The sequence below is a fragment of the Pteropus alecto genome, unplaced genomic scaffold (genome assembly GCF_000325575.1).
Source record: "Pteropus alecto unplaced genomic scaffold, ASM32557v1 scaffold146, whole genome shotgun sequence".
NCBI lineage: Eukaryota > Metazoa > Chordata > Mammalia > Chiroptera > Pteropodidae > Pteropus > Pteropus alecto.
In genome coordinates, this window is record NW_006442107.1 from 33,848,306 (window position 1) to 33,865,979 (window position 17,674).

The following is a 17,674-nucleotide window of genomic DNA, read 5'->3' on the forward strand; positions in this document are numbered from 1 at the left end:
AGTTCTATGGCAGAATGACCCTGTCCTTTATAAAGTAGATGGCAGCGGGTGTGACTGCCTCACTACAGTGTTAAGAAGATGGTCACCTGTTTCCCTCAAAGGCAGTAACATACATGAGCTCACAAATAGAGCAGCCATAGCTGCTCACATGCAAGGTGGTCCTATATTTGTGAGGGACAGTCATGTGAGGTCTGATTCAGAACCCTCCCTTCTAAGAACTCCTCTCCTGTTCATCCAGAGAAAGGAATCCCACAGTTTCTGGGCCCCTTTGGGCAGCCTCTGGTCTTGGAATGCCATCTCTCTTGCTCTCGATAGATGCATTCATCTATTTCATGGAGAAGACAGGCTATCGGGCATGAGTTTGTTCACTGACCGTCTCTCTTTCTCCAACTTTCTGTAGGATGGTTGTTCCTCTTTGCCACTATCAACTTGTTGATTCATGCCTCTGAGTCTGTGCTTTCTAGGCCCTCATCTGGACCTTCCTCTTTTGGCTCTGATGCTAAGAAGTTTTACTTTACTTTTTTCTACTGGTCCTTTCCTTACCATCTGAAAGAAGTTCAGATCCTCTCCATTCTGAAGTGATCCTCTTCACTTGCCTCTCTTTTGAGCTGACTCTCTCTCTCTTGCCTTTCCATTGCCTATACTTGGTCCCTTCAAAATGGCAGTGACAGGAATGATCCCAGGCCCGAGTGTCCAGTAGCAAGCAGCCCAAACTATGGACCCATAGTATCCATAGTTTGTGAGCAGATAAAATGGTTGTTACTTTTAAACCACTAAGTTTTGAGGTAGATTTTTAGCAGCAACAGACAATTGCTATAAAACCTGTTTAATAAATGGCTCTAGGAGCTGGAAGCAGACCTAGTGCTTTCTCACACAGAAGTTTCACGATGTAAATTCTCCTCTGTGTGACTTTGTGTGTATGTGGGTACCTCTCAGCAACCATCTCCTGAGGCAGTCAATCTGTAATGGGGTAGCTCTGATTGTTAGAAAGTTCTCTATGTTCCATTGAAACTTACTGGAGCTTTTGCCTACTTGTCTTAATACTATCTTTTTGAATCTCACAAATTAATTTGAATTTTTTATCTATTTTTCAATATTTCAAAAAGTTAAAAACAGCTCTTTTTTTGGTCTCCCCCATTTTTTCTACTTCAGACTGAACAATATTTGCTTCTTTCTATTTTTCCTCATATGTTATGATTTCCAGACCCTTTGCCACTTCAATTTCTACTGTCAATATTCATATGAGATCGGCTCTCATAGTCTCTGTCACTATATCAATTCTTTTATTCCTTAAAAATCAGGACAAGCTAATATGATCTGAAATATACTGCCAGCCCCATCTCCTTCACTTCCATAAGCTCCACAAACACAGAGGCCGCAGTACAATAGGCCCCATAACTATAAAGCTGAAATCCCCAGGAAAACTGCAAAAAACATTAGAAATTATGTGGACTAGAGGGGACTTGTCCAAAGACGATAATAATGAGATGAGAAAAAGAAGACATTTCACACCATCTCAGCTAATGTTGCTTAAATATTTCTACTGCTATTATGCAACAAGCTTCTGTTTCATGTGTTAAACTTTTGAAAAATCCAATAAATAATAGTAATTCTATCCACATTCAATCTACAAAAATAATATTTGCACTTTAAATATTTGCACAAAGCAGTTACATTGTCTTTCATCAAGGAGTGTGTCAAGGGGTGAGCCTGAGTCCACTTTTCTCCACCGTATCATATTCTTTCTACTCCTGAATGAGCCATTTAAGGATTATTGGGTCACACAGCAATATATCATTTTTTTTTCTTTTAAAAATAGCTACAATATGCAGTTGCCAAAAGAAGAACACATCTGGATACTATCGCTGACTAAGACAGCATTGATTCCAAAATTTGCAACTCTAATGGGGTGGAAAACAATGGGACATTTATAGATCCTAGTAGTTTTTGCCTTTGTATTTGTTTATTTGGCCACAAAACTTGCAGAAGTTCACATTAATCTTATAACTAGCCTGCATGTAAGAGAAACAAATAAGGATAAGGCATTTTTATTGGCTTACTTTTTCTGACTCCCGCCAACACTTTAGGATGAATATGTGAGCATAGATGTCCTCCACACAGATCCAGCTGGAGAGGCTCAAAGTTGTGTCTGTCCACACCCAGTCCATCACAGCCCTCAGCTCAGTCAAAAAAGGAACGAGACGGAACCTGGCAGAAACCATGTCTTGTTAGAGAGATAGTAGTTGTGGGATGGCCCCCAATACCCAGCCAACTCTGGGGGCTCATGTACTTCCTTATTGTTTTAGCCCTTATGACTTAGGAAAAATTCTCACAGTGACCCTTATGGTAAAATCCAACTTGGGATACACTGCTTTTCATTATAAGTCTGATAAATGGATTGCTATTTTCCATTCCTTTCTTTTTTCTTTTCTTTTCTTTTTTTTTTTTGCTGATGGTCTTAACAAGCAGGAATTCCCTTTTAAAATAAATTTGAAGGTGTCTTCTTCAATTCCTTTTCTTTTATAAAATCTTATAGTTTTCATTGTATAGATCTTTCACTTCTTTGGTTAAATTTATTTCTGTGTTTTATTGTTTTTGATGCTATTGTATATGGGAGAGTTTTCTTTATTTCTTTTTCAGATGTTTTGCTGTTAGCATATAGAAACACAACTGATTTCTGCATGTTGTTTTCATATCCTACAACTTTACTGAATTAGTTGATTAGTTTCAAAAAATTTGGGTGAGTCTTTAGAATTTTCTATATAAGATCATATAATCTGCAAATAACCATAATTTAACTTTTTGAAACATTTATTTGTTCATGTTACAAGAATCTGTTGGCCATAGGATTATTGACTTTGTGGGGGCTTTGCTGTTGAATGAGCTAAGGAAGGCAATACACCTGGTAAGTGAAAGATGAAGGCAAAAGAGACATCAGAGGGAACAGGACATGTTATTGAGGGCACACAGTAGGGCCCACAGCTGATGGACTTACTAGATGATGAAGGCTAATGGTATTCTGACTTAGTCTCTTGTATTTCAGTTGGGAATGGGCTGACTTGGGTTCCTCTTGAGTCTGGGGACTGTTCCTTGTTTCTTTACTAACACAGAACTTCTTCAGACTAGATGGCCTGGGTTCATCCCAGAGCCTTCACAGCAGCTTGGGTTACCACTTGGAATTCTCCCTTAGGCTACTCAGCATTGTCAAGAGAGCATTAATTCAACCCCTTGAATAAATATAAGCCATCTCTCCACCCACCCACCCACTACCAGACTGCACTAAGTGAAACACTGTTCCATATAGGGAGGTTCACAACATCTGAGCATGCTCAACACCTCTTTTGTGACTAAGTCACCAGTCCCTACTTCTGGTGCTAACTAGAAGCCAGCTATGTCAGGAGCAGCCTGACTCTTTATGCCATGGTCTAATTTCTGAAGAAATAGAGAGGAGATGCTACCAATGAAATTCTCATATGTAAGAGCTATACCTCTCCTTTGAGCAGCTAACTTACTATCAAGAATAAGCAAGTTATGTGGCATTCAGGTTGATGTTAGGGGGGATAAATGGCCCTTTTTAATGGATATTAAAAAGACTTATTGTAGTTGCAAAATTCCGAAGGCATTTTGGAAAAGTCCAAGCTCTAAATATTCTCTTCCATTGTGCCCTGAAATATATTAATACTTAAGGATCATGTATCCCAATTTTTCATCCCAAAATATTACCACAGTAATTATGCAGGATACAGAAACAGATAATTAACCCACATGAATGATCCTAAAACAACATCCTGGCTAGGTGTGTGGCAACTACACATAGAAAGGTATTCCAAGAGGCATATCTGTTCTTTTAACATTTTAAGAGTTCCATAACGATCTTATATTGCTGTACATCAGCATTCATTCTCTTCTTGTTACTTCCCCTTTGTAGGAAACAAAATGCCTTTCAATTGCCAGCCTCCCTTGTGTCACTGACTGTGACAACGTAGAGTATCCTTACCCTTGAAACAAGAAGAGGTTGACGTAATTATAGCTCTTTGTGAGGAAGTTCCCCAGGACTCGTGTTGGGTAGCCACAGCGGATTTGGTAAGCAGACAACCCAAAGTAAACACATTTTACAAAGTACCAAAGCTGAGCAACCAGGTTTTGGCTGAATTTCCTAAAATATAAAAATTCAGAAAAGTAAGGGAAAGGAATACTCTTTAGCTACAAAGGGATATCAGCTTAGGATTAAAAACAAACAAACAAACAAGCACCCTAATTGCCCCTCTGATATTTAATTCAATTATAAGAAATTCTCTATACATAGTTGATCATGTCAAAGGTAAAAATTAGGGTAATAAAATCTAATAAGTAAAAAAAAATCTTATAAATGGTACCTCTAAGGTATCAGTGCATTAGTCAGTTGTTTAAGTCATACTTAAAATAAATTACTGTTAAGTAAATTTACTAGTACCATTTTCTCACAATGTGAATGCTGCTGCTACCCTGGTTTAAACTGAAGCTCAACAAAGAAAAAACAAAGTGTACAACCATAGTACTGTGAGATTCATGAATGCTAGAATAAGTTCGAGCAAAAACAGTGGAACTAAATTTCACACTAGAAAAAATCTGGAACACATTTTCAAAGAATGATGAGCAATAGGACCTTTTTTTTTTTTTTTACTTTGAATAAGTACAGCATTCTTCAAAAGCCTTAAACATGGTCAGTACAAATTTTAAAAAGAAAATAAAAAAAAAAAACTTTTGACTTTGCAATACCCAAGTATAATCTTCCTTGTGTTTAATTTAAGGGCAGTACTTGAATTTCTTAAAGCATGAGCATTGTAGTGTTCTTCAGATTATATTTTGGATCTGTCTTAACTTTGAATTTTATTATTAGAAGAAACCATGTATTATTTTTAACTGAAAATAGCTATTCTTTAGTTGACAAGATCTAAGAACAAGCCAGGAATGCATGGGCCTATGTGTCTGGGAGCCCTAGGAGCCTCTATGTAGATCTCAACAGCTAAAGAACTCAACAATATTGCTTACAAATGTTTCCCCTATAGAGAAACCTAGCTTTGGTATTTCAGGACCTAATGTATTCATTTAACTATATTTAACCATAAACTAGCACTTGACAAGTTATCAATAAAAATATCAAATCCTTTACAGAGAGCTCATTCAGCTATTCATTGCCTCACTCTTTTTAGGAACTGTTTACACTGGTAGAATATTAAGAGAGAATGTTCTTTTAGTTCTCTAGAGATATACCCTTAGATTTTATAGGTAATTAATATGAAAATTGCAAGAAGAATTCTTCTATAGCTATCAAAGTTATAGTCAATGTCATAAAACTGCATTGCCTTCTATGCCTTATGAAAGGACAAGCCCATGTTTTATCCATTGATTTTTTTTCCTCTTACAACCTATAAGTGTGTCAATTGGAATAAGTTATAGCTAATCTGTAGTTCCTGAAGTAATCAAGTTAAGCCTAAGTGGAAACATTAACATTATCTTACACTGGAAGATTTATTTGGTGGTGTCTACATGTTTTATCGCTGGAGGCTGAAGTCATGCCTTACTCATCTTTACGTCTCCCTCAGCACCCACCGCACAGTGCTTTGTAGATTGCAGGTAACCCCTGAATGTTTGTGGACTAAATAATGTGCATATCCATAGAAAAAGACATTTATCAGATTAATTATTCAAGATACTTGAGCTTCCTAATGCTCAATACTATGACTAGTAGCCATAGCGTTCATCTGCGTAGCTTAAAAGACTCCTAATCTATTTTTTCCTTTATTCTTTTCTTGTTTTGAAAAGGATTTAGAAAGTATGACTATAATAAATGTTTTTATTTGCACAATAATGAATTAAATTTTCAGTAACAATATTTGAAGGAGAAAAATGAATTTTGGATGTTAAGTAATGGCAGCACGATTTGAAATGTCAAGGAATTATGTTATCACTGACATGCTGGCAATGAAGACAGAAGGCTCACCAATCCTAACATATCTTGAATTAAATATCCAAAAATAAAGATAAAATAATTTGTTTTGCTAGGAATAGCTATCAGATGAAGCTTAAAGGTGACATCTAGCAGAGATATGATCGCTGTGGCCATAGTTTTGTGATTATCACAGAGCCTTGAGCCCTGGCAGCCCATTGTATGGGCCTTCCCACTTGGGGATAAGTACATGCTTTATTCATGTTGACATCATGTTCCTTTTTACCCGGTTTACTGCTCTGGACATAGCAGGTAAATGTAAAATTGATTTGAATATATGTGACTATAAGTCACCATAGGAAAAGCTTTCATTCATTCAGGTGAAACAAACATTTCAGCTCTCTTTGGTTTGGAAGGTGTTGCTATGTTGTTAATCTCTTTAAAAGGCTGGTAGGACAGTGTGGTAGACAGAATAATGACACTCTCCCCCGCCCCCCACACACGCACACCAAGACGTGTATGTCCTAATCCTCAGAACCTATGAATATGTTACCTTATGTGGCAAAGTGGACTTTGCAGATGTAATTAAGGTTAAGGACCTTGAGATGGGGAGCACATCCTAGATTATCAGTGAGTCCTTAAAGAGTGAGAATCTTTTTCAGCTGTGGTCAGAGGGAGACTTAACAATAGGGGAGTCAGAGAGATGTGATTAGAAAAGGACCCTTTGTTGCTTGTTTTGAAGATGGAGAAAGGGGCCATGAGCCAAGGAATGTGGGCACCTCTAGAAACTGGAAAATGCAGGGAAGTGGCTTCTCCTCTAGTCTTTAGAAAGAAAGGCAGCCTTGCTGACACCTTGGTTTTAGTCCAGTGAGACCTGTGTCAAACTCCTGACCTCCAGAACTGTAAGATGATAAATTTTATTGTTTTTAGCCCTAAAGGTGTGGTGATTTGTTCCGGCAGCAATAGTAAATTAATACAGGCAGGAGCAAGGAAACTATTTGGTGATTTGATCCTGCTAAAGTGTCTCTCTAGGGCTTTGCCATTGCTAAATTTCTGGAAGCACGAGTTTCTACAAGGCCTGGTAGAGAATGCCTATTCGATGCTTTTGAATGTCAGAGAAATTATCAACATTCATCATCCAACTACCATGGGTGTTGAATTGGGTTTATTTATCTGAATTGAGAGATAGCTATAACTAAATATTTATAGAGAAAATTATATTTATTCTATTTTAAAGACTAGCAAAGATGACATAACATTTTCATGAGCAAATTCTAATATTTTTACAAACAGCTTGCCTTAATCTGAATTAATTTTATCATCTGATATATGTTTACTCCCCAACATACAGTGTGGAACAGGAGACTTACTGGGCTATTGGGAGATTTCTAGGTAACAATCCTTTATTTAGTTAGTTCTACTTTAGACTAAAAAGAAATAATCATTTTTCCTTTTAAAATATCTTGCATTGTCATCATTTATTATTACGAAGCAATAATTCCTATATTAAAATCCAAAGTTCAAAGCCTAAACATTCAAGTGAGAATGGACAATTTGTTCCAGTTTTGTTAGACCAGATTTGGATTTTCTCTTAGGAACTACACTTCGGTTGGTTTATAAGCCACATAGGCAAAATCTGTTTTCATTACTTTCCATTCACACCTCCAAAAAATGCTATTAGCCAGCCTCGTCGACATGTTATTCATAAGGCGTGGCTATAAATGACTCTGAGGTATGAGAAAAAGATCAAATTAATGTTACATACAAAGACTTTTTAATATGCTTATTAAAAATATCATTTCGATTACATTAATTGGACAATTCTATAGTTCCTTTCTGTGGACCCTTTACTTTTATAACCTAACAGAGATGATAGTTCCTGTTATAGCTATAGCCCTTGTTTTTCTGTTACTGATTGACACATTTATTTGTTCATGCATTAAGCACCAAGTTGGTCCCAAGTACTGTTATGGGTGGAGGTGTGGGGTCTAAAGAGTAAGGAGGATGAGGCACTGCAGGTTGGAGATGGGAGAGAAGGGGAGGGCCAGAAGGGCTTTGAGATTTGGGAGGACATGGTGCCTTTTGGGAATTGAAGGTCAATACAGAGGATGATTAGGGTTCAAGGTGATAGAAGGAAAGATGGCAGCCAGCTACCTCCTAGGATCTTACCAGGACTTTTCTTATCAAACTTTAGGCTGGTCCTTTTAAATCTCCCATCTCCATCCCATCTAACCAGCAGTAATAGTTACAGCAACAGCAGCAGTGTCATGGCATTGTGGGTCTGCCCACCTCCTTCCCTCTGTGCTGAGACTGTGCCAGGAGCTTTCCAAACAGCATTACATTTAACCATCACAACTACCCTATGAGGCAGACACTGTTATCATCTGCCCCCGACACATACACTGTCCCTCTAGACTTTATTCTACCAGTTAAACATTCTCCATTTTTTTCATCCACTTCTCAATGGCACAGTCTCATGTCCTTTCATCCCAAAACTATGTTCCAATTTATCTCTGTATCTACTAAGGTGTAAAGACAATCACAAAATAAGAACCCTAGGTTTGCTCTGATCCTTAAGGTCGTCACCTCTCTTCTTCTGACAACCATATTTCTATAAATGCAAATAAACATGTAATAAAAATATTTTCGAGGAGTCAATTCACACTTTGGATCCATATTAATTAAAACCTCTAACATTTCCCACCAGAGGGGCTGTTCTGCTATGCCGCTGCCTTTACCTGGTGATTCTACTGTGCTGATGCATATGGAGTGATAACCTTATGAATATGTTGCATTAACGTGACCCGTGGCTCCAGGTTCCAGAGACCTTACCTCTCAGTCACACCGGGCAAGATGAAGAACATCCAGAAGTGAATTCCAAACACAAGAATCACCTGGAAAATAACCTTTCCCAGTACCGTCTTCCTGAGGTACAGTGCTCGGTCCACCACCATGGTTCCAAACTGAATGAGGACCATTACCAGAAAAGGCCCGGGGACCTGGTCCTCAGACAGTGAAGAGGTGATGTCTGCCGCTGCTGAGTGTTTCTGGGAAGAAAACAACAGGTTCAGGTCCGAGTGGCATTTCACAGGACAGCATCATTATTAGTCAGTAGATGTATGGTGGCCTTCACTCTCAACCTACCCCAAAAGCCCAAAAGCCAAAGACAATGATGATGAAGTCAACAGTGTCAGCCAAGAACATAAGCACATACACGTCGGTCACAGCGCTGTAGTCTGGGTGGATGAGGTTGTAGAAGAACTGTCTGATGGGCACATATATTTGCAGAGTCCTGCAAGAAAAAACCCCATCCACTTGCTTCAGAAGGGGCAGGATGGGAGAAATGACCAGCTACTGCAATTGTGCTGTTCCTATACATTCCTCTTTACAACCAGGACACACTGCCCTCTCTCAGCCTCAGGACAGTCCTGCTGGGGGCAGCTCCTGCTCTAACAGAGGGTATAAGAGTTCATTGCCAAGGTAGGGACTGCAGCCCTTTTTCCCGATGGGACCATAAAACTTTTCTCTTGCCTGAAATGCAATAGAGTGGTATAAAGCCCCAGAATTTAGATGCCTGGTTTGTCACCTAATTTCCTCTTGTGAGACTTTGAGCCGCTACTTAATTCTCCATGCTTTTGTTTCCTCTTCTATAAAGTGTAGGTAATAATAAGACCTGAGGCACAGGGCTGGGGTGAGAGATAAATGGGAACACATGAGGGCGCTTAGACCTGATTCGCTTAGACCGGGTCGTCATCAGGCAGTCCTGTCTCTATCCTTTTTGGGTCCTGGACCTCTCCTGGTTCTCAGGTAGTGCCTTGGGCTTTTGAGCTCATCTCACTATATCCTTTATTACCATGTTGTCCTGGCTCTGGCTTGTCTGTTCGGCTTCTGCCCTATCTTTATTGTGCTCTGGGTTCCGCCTTCAATTCAAGGCCATGTTCAAGTGTGGACGGCTCTCTTGGTCTCAACCTACGTTCAGGGACAGCCCTGCTGCATGTTCTCCATTCTCATATCTCATCTGCTGCTTGTCTGCATCCCTGACACTTGGGAGGGACCTGTGCATTTTGTTGGAGACTGGCTATATGACAATGAACAAACCATTTCTCCACCATGTGTCTCAGTTTCCCCTAAGATGAAAGTATATTTCTAAGGCCCTGACAGTTTTGACATCAAATTCCTCTGTCCAATTAGACTTTACCATGATAATGCCTGGCATTATCTACTGTGAGCTCCAGAAATTACTTATTTATCCTGTTCGAATAGAAAGTTGTGTTTATAGATATAAAAATGAATCATACTTATTGAAAAGTGATTTTTAAAAACAATACAATAATGGGTCCTTTAATTCTGCCTTTAGAAGGCGATGTCTGTGATATGAGAAATCACTTCTCTGCTCTTCATTTATGGTTTATGTGAAATAATTGTTATCAATATTTCCCAAAGTTGCCCAGCCCTAAAATAAAGCCCACAATCCAAGTGTTTTCATGCACCCACTTCTTTATGGTAAATGCTTTTGCTTTGATTAAATGTTCTTGAAGCTTTTCCATATACAGTTCTTTTTTGCTTTTTCGCTTGATGCTCAAAACACTGCTTCCTTTTTGACTGCTGTTTCGAGTGCTTGTGCTGCCTAGAAATAAAAAGAAACCAAGACGCACTGTGAGGTATGGGCTCGTTGACAAAGATATCACAGGAGTCCCTGGGGCCCATATGGCAGAGGGATGGCTTAAAATTGTTTCTAGGTAAGAACACACAGGTGCCTGTGAGAACAGTGACTGACAATTTGAAATTTGCTGTCTCAACTCTGCTTCTATAGTAAAACACATCTGTGAGTTTTTACACCCAACGCTGATTCTTTCCACGATTATTATGTGATCTTTGTGCCAAGAAGAAACACATAGGAAGAACAGCTTTTACAGTGCTAATTGGGGTCCTAAGTTGCAGGTTTTCCAGATTGGGTCCATGACCCACCCCTTTTCTCACATCCTGATTCCTTTAACTGTAAAATTAATATAAGATGACTTGCCAGCATCTCCCTGAAAAGTATATTCTGAAGATAGACACGCGCCAATTAACAATGGGAATATGTTCTAAGAAATGTGTCAGTAGGCAATTTTATGGTTATGAGAACATCATAGAGTACACTTATACAAACCTAGATGGAATAGCCTACTACACACCTAGACTGTATGGTATGCTACCATCGTACCTGCAGTCCTTCAGTGACTGAAAAGTCATTATGCAGCTTATGATTGTACAAGTGTTTGGTAAGCTTCAAACATGAGCGCTATAAATATAAGCACCAAAGGCGTATCTACCTTCTGATTATACTGTTTAGTAACTAATAGAGAAAATTAGTAGATGGTGTGGCTAAAAAGTTCCCATCAATAAAACCTAAATATGTTTTTTGAAATATATATTTTGAAATAAATCGTGATTCACAGCACACTGGACACACCCAGCAGAATCTCTAGAGAGGATTTTAAAAACTATCATGTGCCCAGTACTTACTAGGTACTAGGCATGTGCTGGTCACTTTTCACAATTATCTGAAATCTCTGTCTCAGGAAGGAATCAGACGTTTGGAGTAATGATGTGACTGTCTCAGGTCACACACATAGCTGAATTAGAATTTGAACTTGGGTCTGTTTGATTTCAAAGTGCTTCCTCTGCCCCAGACCCACCAGCACCAGAAAAACAAGACACCTCAGGGTGTTATTCCAGCCCAAGGATACCATGTGATGGATACCTCTTTGGGACCTATTTGAAGAAAAGCTGGATCTGCAGGATATCTGGGAGCTGCTGCCAGAGCGTTTCCTCCGGACGGCTGTTGGCTGCTCAGGGAAGGACACGTGTATTGACTCTGTGGAAGCAGCCAGGTTGATGGATTTCAGAGAATCAGAGGAGGCCCTTCTACCATGACTGAGGGACAACTCATCATCTGATTCTTCCTTGTCGGTACCACTGTCGGTGATGTCATCTTCATCCCATAAGCCGTGGCACTGAGAGGCATGGGAAGGAATAATTCAGATTGCCATTTGAGGAAAGGGAGCTGGTATTCTGCTCTACAATGTCTCATCCAACAAACTGCCCCCCCAAGATTAGAAAAAATAGAGTAACTGTAGTTGATAATACTGTATTGAATAACTGAAGTTTGCTAAGAGAGTGGAACTTAAATGTTCTCATAAAAAGAAAAATGCATATGTGAAGTGACAGATGTGTTAATTAACTAGAAGGAAGAATCCTTTCACAACATATACATTTATCTAATGTACACTTTAAATATTTTACAATTTTATTTGTTGATTACACCCCCAAATAAAGCTGAAATTTAAAAAATGCTTAGATAACCAAGGAAGGGGAAAGAATTCTAAGAAAGATTATTATCTCTAATTTTATGATGGTTTCTGTAGAATGGATATGGGTGAGTGTAGATGATCAGAGTTTGGCTAATTAATTGAGGTGGAGACAGGTGATGTTTGGCAAATAGAGTAAAATGAAATTATAATCACTTAACTTGTTCCTTGAGTGAACGTGCTTTCCAGGACACATCTCTCTATGCTTACAGCTAGCATTTGAAGTATCAACTTGAAGTATCAGTGGGTGAGTTTAGCTCCGCTGCCCCATGTTCACCAAGTATCTGTACTTGAATAATAATGCTGTCCCTCCCCTAGCCTAAACAACAAGATGTGAACCCTTGAAGTATCCATGTCTGACTCAGAAACAGAGCTGCAAATACCTTATTCAGTGTTGGCCCACATGTGAGACAGAAATTTTGATGCAGAACCTGGGTTTGCTTCAAGGAAATGGGATAAGGGGGGATGATAAATAAGGGAGAAATAACAGCAGAAAAAGAGGCTGAGAAACCAGGGACTTTGCTGAGAAACTAGGGACCTTGCTGGACCAAGATGCTACCTGGACTGTAAGTCACCCTTATGATAACCTTGCTGCTGTTGGACAAAGCTCCCCAATGAGGTCACTGCCTCCCGAGTGCTCAGACTGCCAAGCTCTGCGATTATTCCCTAAGACCTTACCCAGTCTTCCCTCCAACATGTGCTCTAATTTAGAGAATATGAGCTCCAGGCCAATTTGCCAAAAATGGGTCGTTGATCAAAAACCAACTTGAAGAATAATTGATTCATCAAAAGACAAAGTCACCTAATTTATAGATTATTCTTAAATGTTTATTTATAGACGTATTATTTTTTAAACATATTAAATAAATGTATTTTTATAAACAAACATTTTAGGTGTTCATAATGGGATTTTTCAATTTATACTGATTTCTTTCATATCATTTTAAAAGTCATTTTGTCTTTTGCCAATATCGCAACATATTTAGATTTCCCCCTGCTTTCTTAGTAGTATATTTAAGTTTGTTAATACTTTCAATTATTTATAAAATTTCAGCAAATAATACTGAATATGATAGTTTTAACCACTTTTCAAACTTCTACATAGTTTTCATTATTTGATTTCCACAGCAGCATTCTATAAGAGGCTTGTCTTTTTTTTTCAAAAGCTGTAGGGTAGTTTAGTCTTCTTATAAAAAGATTTTTCATTCCAAAAAGTATTTTTAATATCATTAGCTGAAATTTCAGCATAATAGCATCTCAAATCTCATATACATTCACCATATAAATGAAATTTTCTGAGAAGAAATCAGAATATTAGTATGAAACACCAAAATTTTGTTTATTATATACTTTAAATACAGTATTATATCTGTTAAACCATTTGAACATTGATAAAAAATAGTAAAAATGCCTAGAGGTTTCTAAAAAAATTTTTAATGACATGCAAAAGGATACAAAAGTTGCAAGGGAATTCTAGAGTGGCCAAAATTATACCATCATGTTTTAAATGCTAAAATTTAAACTACTTTCCAGAACTAAAAATATAAGGTTAATATTTTTATTGCTATATGCATACAAATAACTAGTAAATTATATTAATTCAGGTAATTAACATATTCATCAGAAGAACTGGAGCATTTGGACAAATTCAACTTTGCTAACTGGTTTGCTTGGATAACATACTTTTGCAAACCTATCATGATCTAATGACCTAGGTAAGATCCCCCAAAACGGAAGATTAGGGACTTGGTTACTTTGCAAGGTGACAGAATATAGAGTGGAGATCTTGACCAAAGGTTTATGAAGATGAACCCAGTTTGAAATACCCCACTGAGTAGGACAGAAGTCGAACACACTGTTACATATGTTTGTGTGCATGTATATATATGTGTGTATATATTAACTTAGGTCAAGCCTGTCCTAAAAAGGAACTAATAAAGATACCATTTGATAAAATAAATTTAACATGTTTTCTAAAAGGAGACAGGTTAAAGTAAAAGAAAAAAGTAAGGTTGTGACAATAGGCATATCAACATATAAAATATATGCTATGCAATAATTTCTAATTTTTGTCACCAAGTGGCATATTTTACATATTTACAAGCTTAGCTAATAGTTCACAGTATGCAAGAAGAAAAATCTCACACAGTTGCTCAGGAGGATGACAAGAGTTATTGAACCTGAGAAGGTCCTCTGCAGGCAAGTCTTCCCAGAACAGCGTGATCAATGTCTTTCTCAACAGTAAGCTCTCAGGAAGCATAGCACCGGCTTTACCAGACCATTTAATGTACAGTTTCTCACTAAGCTATGGTTTCATGACAAGAAACTACCCAATAAAAACAATGCTACTAGAAGAAGGTAGGGAGAGATTGGGATGGAGATGAGAGGAAATATGATCCACTCCAAACTGTAGCTCTCTTGCTGGCTTGAACTAGGAGTAGAATTTAGCATATCAGGCATTAAGATATTGGACACCATTCAAGCAATTCTCATGGATTAATTATTATGTGTTCAAACCAGGGTAGGAAAATGAGGTAATTTTCTTTCAGATTTATTACAAGTGACATTATTGAGCATGGAGTGTTGGAGAAAATGAATATAACTGTTTTTAAAAATAGAGCATACAAGTAGATGCTACCCACTGGTCTCAGGTCTCACTGCCAATCCTAATGTTCACCTTCTCCAGGTATATTATAGGGACTGCAATTATCAACATGTGCTGGTTAACTGTTAATGTGCAGTACCTTCAAAATTGATCGATGGAAGAAAAGAGCCAGGAGCTGAATGAGATCATAAAGAACATAACCTTCTTTCTTTTCCACGCCTATGATATTAGGTGGGTGGTAAGGTTTATCCTTGTGCAATTCCACTTGCTTATTCCAGGGAAAAAACCCAAATTGGAAGAAATACTTGACCACAATTGTCACCTACACACGGATGACAGAAAAAAAATTACTCCTTTTAAGTATAGTTATATAGGAGAAACAGTGATATAAAAAATTAAGAAAAATTCATTTCATAGTTTTGATGATAGGTGTACATACAGTTATGTGGAATAATAACATTATCATTCTTACAGACCATTGACTTTAGAACAGGAGCTAAATCTTACTCTTACAAGTGCCTCTGAGCATAGATGTATCAGGGCCAGACAGATCTATCAGGCCCATAGATCTATCATGACACTGCTTAAGCGATTTCCTCCATTTTTGAAGAGTTGGCTAATTTATACTGATTTAATTGATATTTATATTATTATGCAGCTATTTAAATATGGTAATAAAGACCAACAAATAGAATAATGTTTATATCTTTATATTTTATGTATTGCTGTAATTTGTAATCTTTATGAACATGGTTTTTTTCTGATATTTTTTATAAGTATTCTCTGTTTCTTTCTTATTCTCTTGCTCTCTTCTCTCATATGCTGATGACTTTCTATAGCATATCACACAGTTCACAGTTTTGATGTACACAATTTTCACTTTACTCCAATCTCTTCCTTCTCACTACTTTATTGCTCACTGGAATTTCTTCTCGAGAAGAAATAAAAGTAAATGAAACAAACTGGCAAGTTGTGCTGGTAACTAGTTCAGGGTATAAATGTTGTAGAGAAGTAGAAGAAAGCCTAATGAGAAAATTGATGAGTTTCATTTAAGCATACCTCCAATGTCTATATCATCAATAGTTCACTGCAATTCATCAGTAAAAAATACTTTTGTAGGTCCTCTCTTGACCTAGAGTCTCCCTTTAGCTCTTTTCCTCTCTCTCATGTCTTCTTAGTCAAACTTCTGCAAAGAACAGTCCTGTGTTTCTTATCTTAGTGGACAGCATCCCCACATACCAAATGCCAAAGCAGAAACCTGGAGGTTATCCTTGTTCCATCCCTTCTCCCTCATACCCCATATAGTTTTAGGCAATTACTAAACCCTTATTTACCCACTCATCTTCAACCTCATTGCCACTACACTCAGACAGTTAAAATAGTTTCCTAGCTGGTCTTTATGCCTCCACTTTCTGTATAAAAACTTGCAAAAACACAAATCCGATTGAGTCATGCTCCTGTTCAAATCCTTCAATGCCAATGAGATAAGTCCTGAGCATGCCCAAGAAGGAGCATTCCCAAGCTCCTTCTGCTGCACTTTCCACTCATAGCCTGCCTTCCAGCCATCATAAGCCACCTGTCATTTTTAGTAATTGCCAGGATGTCTCATGCCTTTGTTTCTTTGCTTAGGTTATTCCCTTTGCTTTTCTTCCTTTGGTTACCTTGCACTCATCCCTCAAGACTCAGTTCTAAGTTCTCTTCCACCGAGAAGTTGCTGTGATTTCTAATTTCTCTCGACCCCACGGATGCTGTGCCTCAGGCTGTATGAGGCACAGCATCTGTCTAACTCATATACAGTCTCTAATGCAGGTTTGAATCCACTATAGGGCAATTTTTTGTTTACATCATATCTGCCTGCCACATTAGTTTGGGAGCCACTGGAAAACAGAAACAGCTTTTTGGTTTTTTCTTTTAAACTTATTGTATTCTCATGCCAAGTGTAGTTCTCGGATTTTGGCACATAGTTCACGTTATGGAGTCAATTAACATCAACTTAATTTCCTCCTTTTTCACTCCTCAGTGTGCCAGAAAAAAAATGGAGAACACAAATTTAACTTAACCTGGAAGATTTTATTTTTAAGATAACAGTGGTGTATAAATAGCTCTTGTTCTCTTTTCCACAGTCTCAGTATCTGCTCTTACTTTACTCCTAGGTGAGAAATAGCCTCCCATGGAGGTGTTAGAGAAAGTACTCATTCCCCAAATAGGGCATCATTTATGTCCTGGATCATGAAATGATGCAATAGAAGTAATATTCAAGAACAATTATTTTAGCAAGGTTGTGATGGACAGGCTAATTAAAGCAATAGATATATATTTGGCTTTAAATCTTCTATTTTTATTATGGAAATAAGATACAGGATATCAATACTTTAAACTGAATACTTTTGTGATGATTTAACATAAACTTTGTTTTCATTTTACTGTTGAATTACTTATAAATTTCCAGACTCTAACAGTACGTCCATCATGAGTACTATCCTTTAAGAAGTAATTACAGTACCATTGTTAGTGAAAACCTTTTCTTATGAGCCAGGTAAGAACATTAGCTTTCTTCACAAACCTAAACACAAGGCACAAAATCTATAGAGCTCCCCTTTATTTTTGATTTTATGGTTGTCATAGGAATTTGAGATCTTCTATCTATTTAATAGTCTAGGAAAGCAGGTCTATACAATAGGGCAGAGTGTCTCTTGTACTCTCACAAGTGATGGAAAATGTCTGGCAATTCACCCTTTTAGTCATTCAGATTTTTAAGAGGATAATTATATAACTTTGTGTGTTGAT

At 37.7% G+C, this 17,674-nt stretch overlaps 1 protein-coding gene across 6 annotated transcripts in view; it reads right to left on the minus strand.

Moving 5' to 3' along the window:
• The window catches only part of PIEZO2 (piezo type mechanosensitive ion channel component 2), a 378,661-nt gene that overhangs the window by 11,741 nt on the left and 349,246 nt on the right, over positions 1–17,674 (minus strand). For 5 of the 6 annotated variants that reach the window (XM_015595755.2, XM_015595756.2, XM_015595758.2 and 2 more), the window contains 7 exons: positions 15,027–15,209; positions 11,676–11,928; positions 10,424–10,556; positions 9,074–9,221; positions 8,762–8,976; positions 3,998–4,156; positions 2,061–2,208 (listed from right to left, as the gene is read on the minus strand). In XM_015595755.2, coding sequence (XP_015451241.1) covers positions 2,061–2,208; positions 3,998–4,156; positions 8,762–8,976; positions 9,074–9,221; positions 10,424–10,556; positions 11,676–11,928; positions 15,027–15,209 — 1,239 coding nt within the window. The remainder of the gene's footprint in view (positions 1–2,060; positions 2,209–3,997; positions 4,157–8,761; positions 8,977–9,073; positions 9,222–10,423; positions 10,557–11,675; positions 11,929–15,026; positions 15,210–17,674) is intronic. The other variant, XM_015595757.2, reaches the window with a different exon arrangement.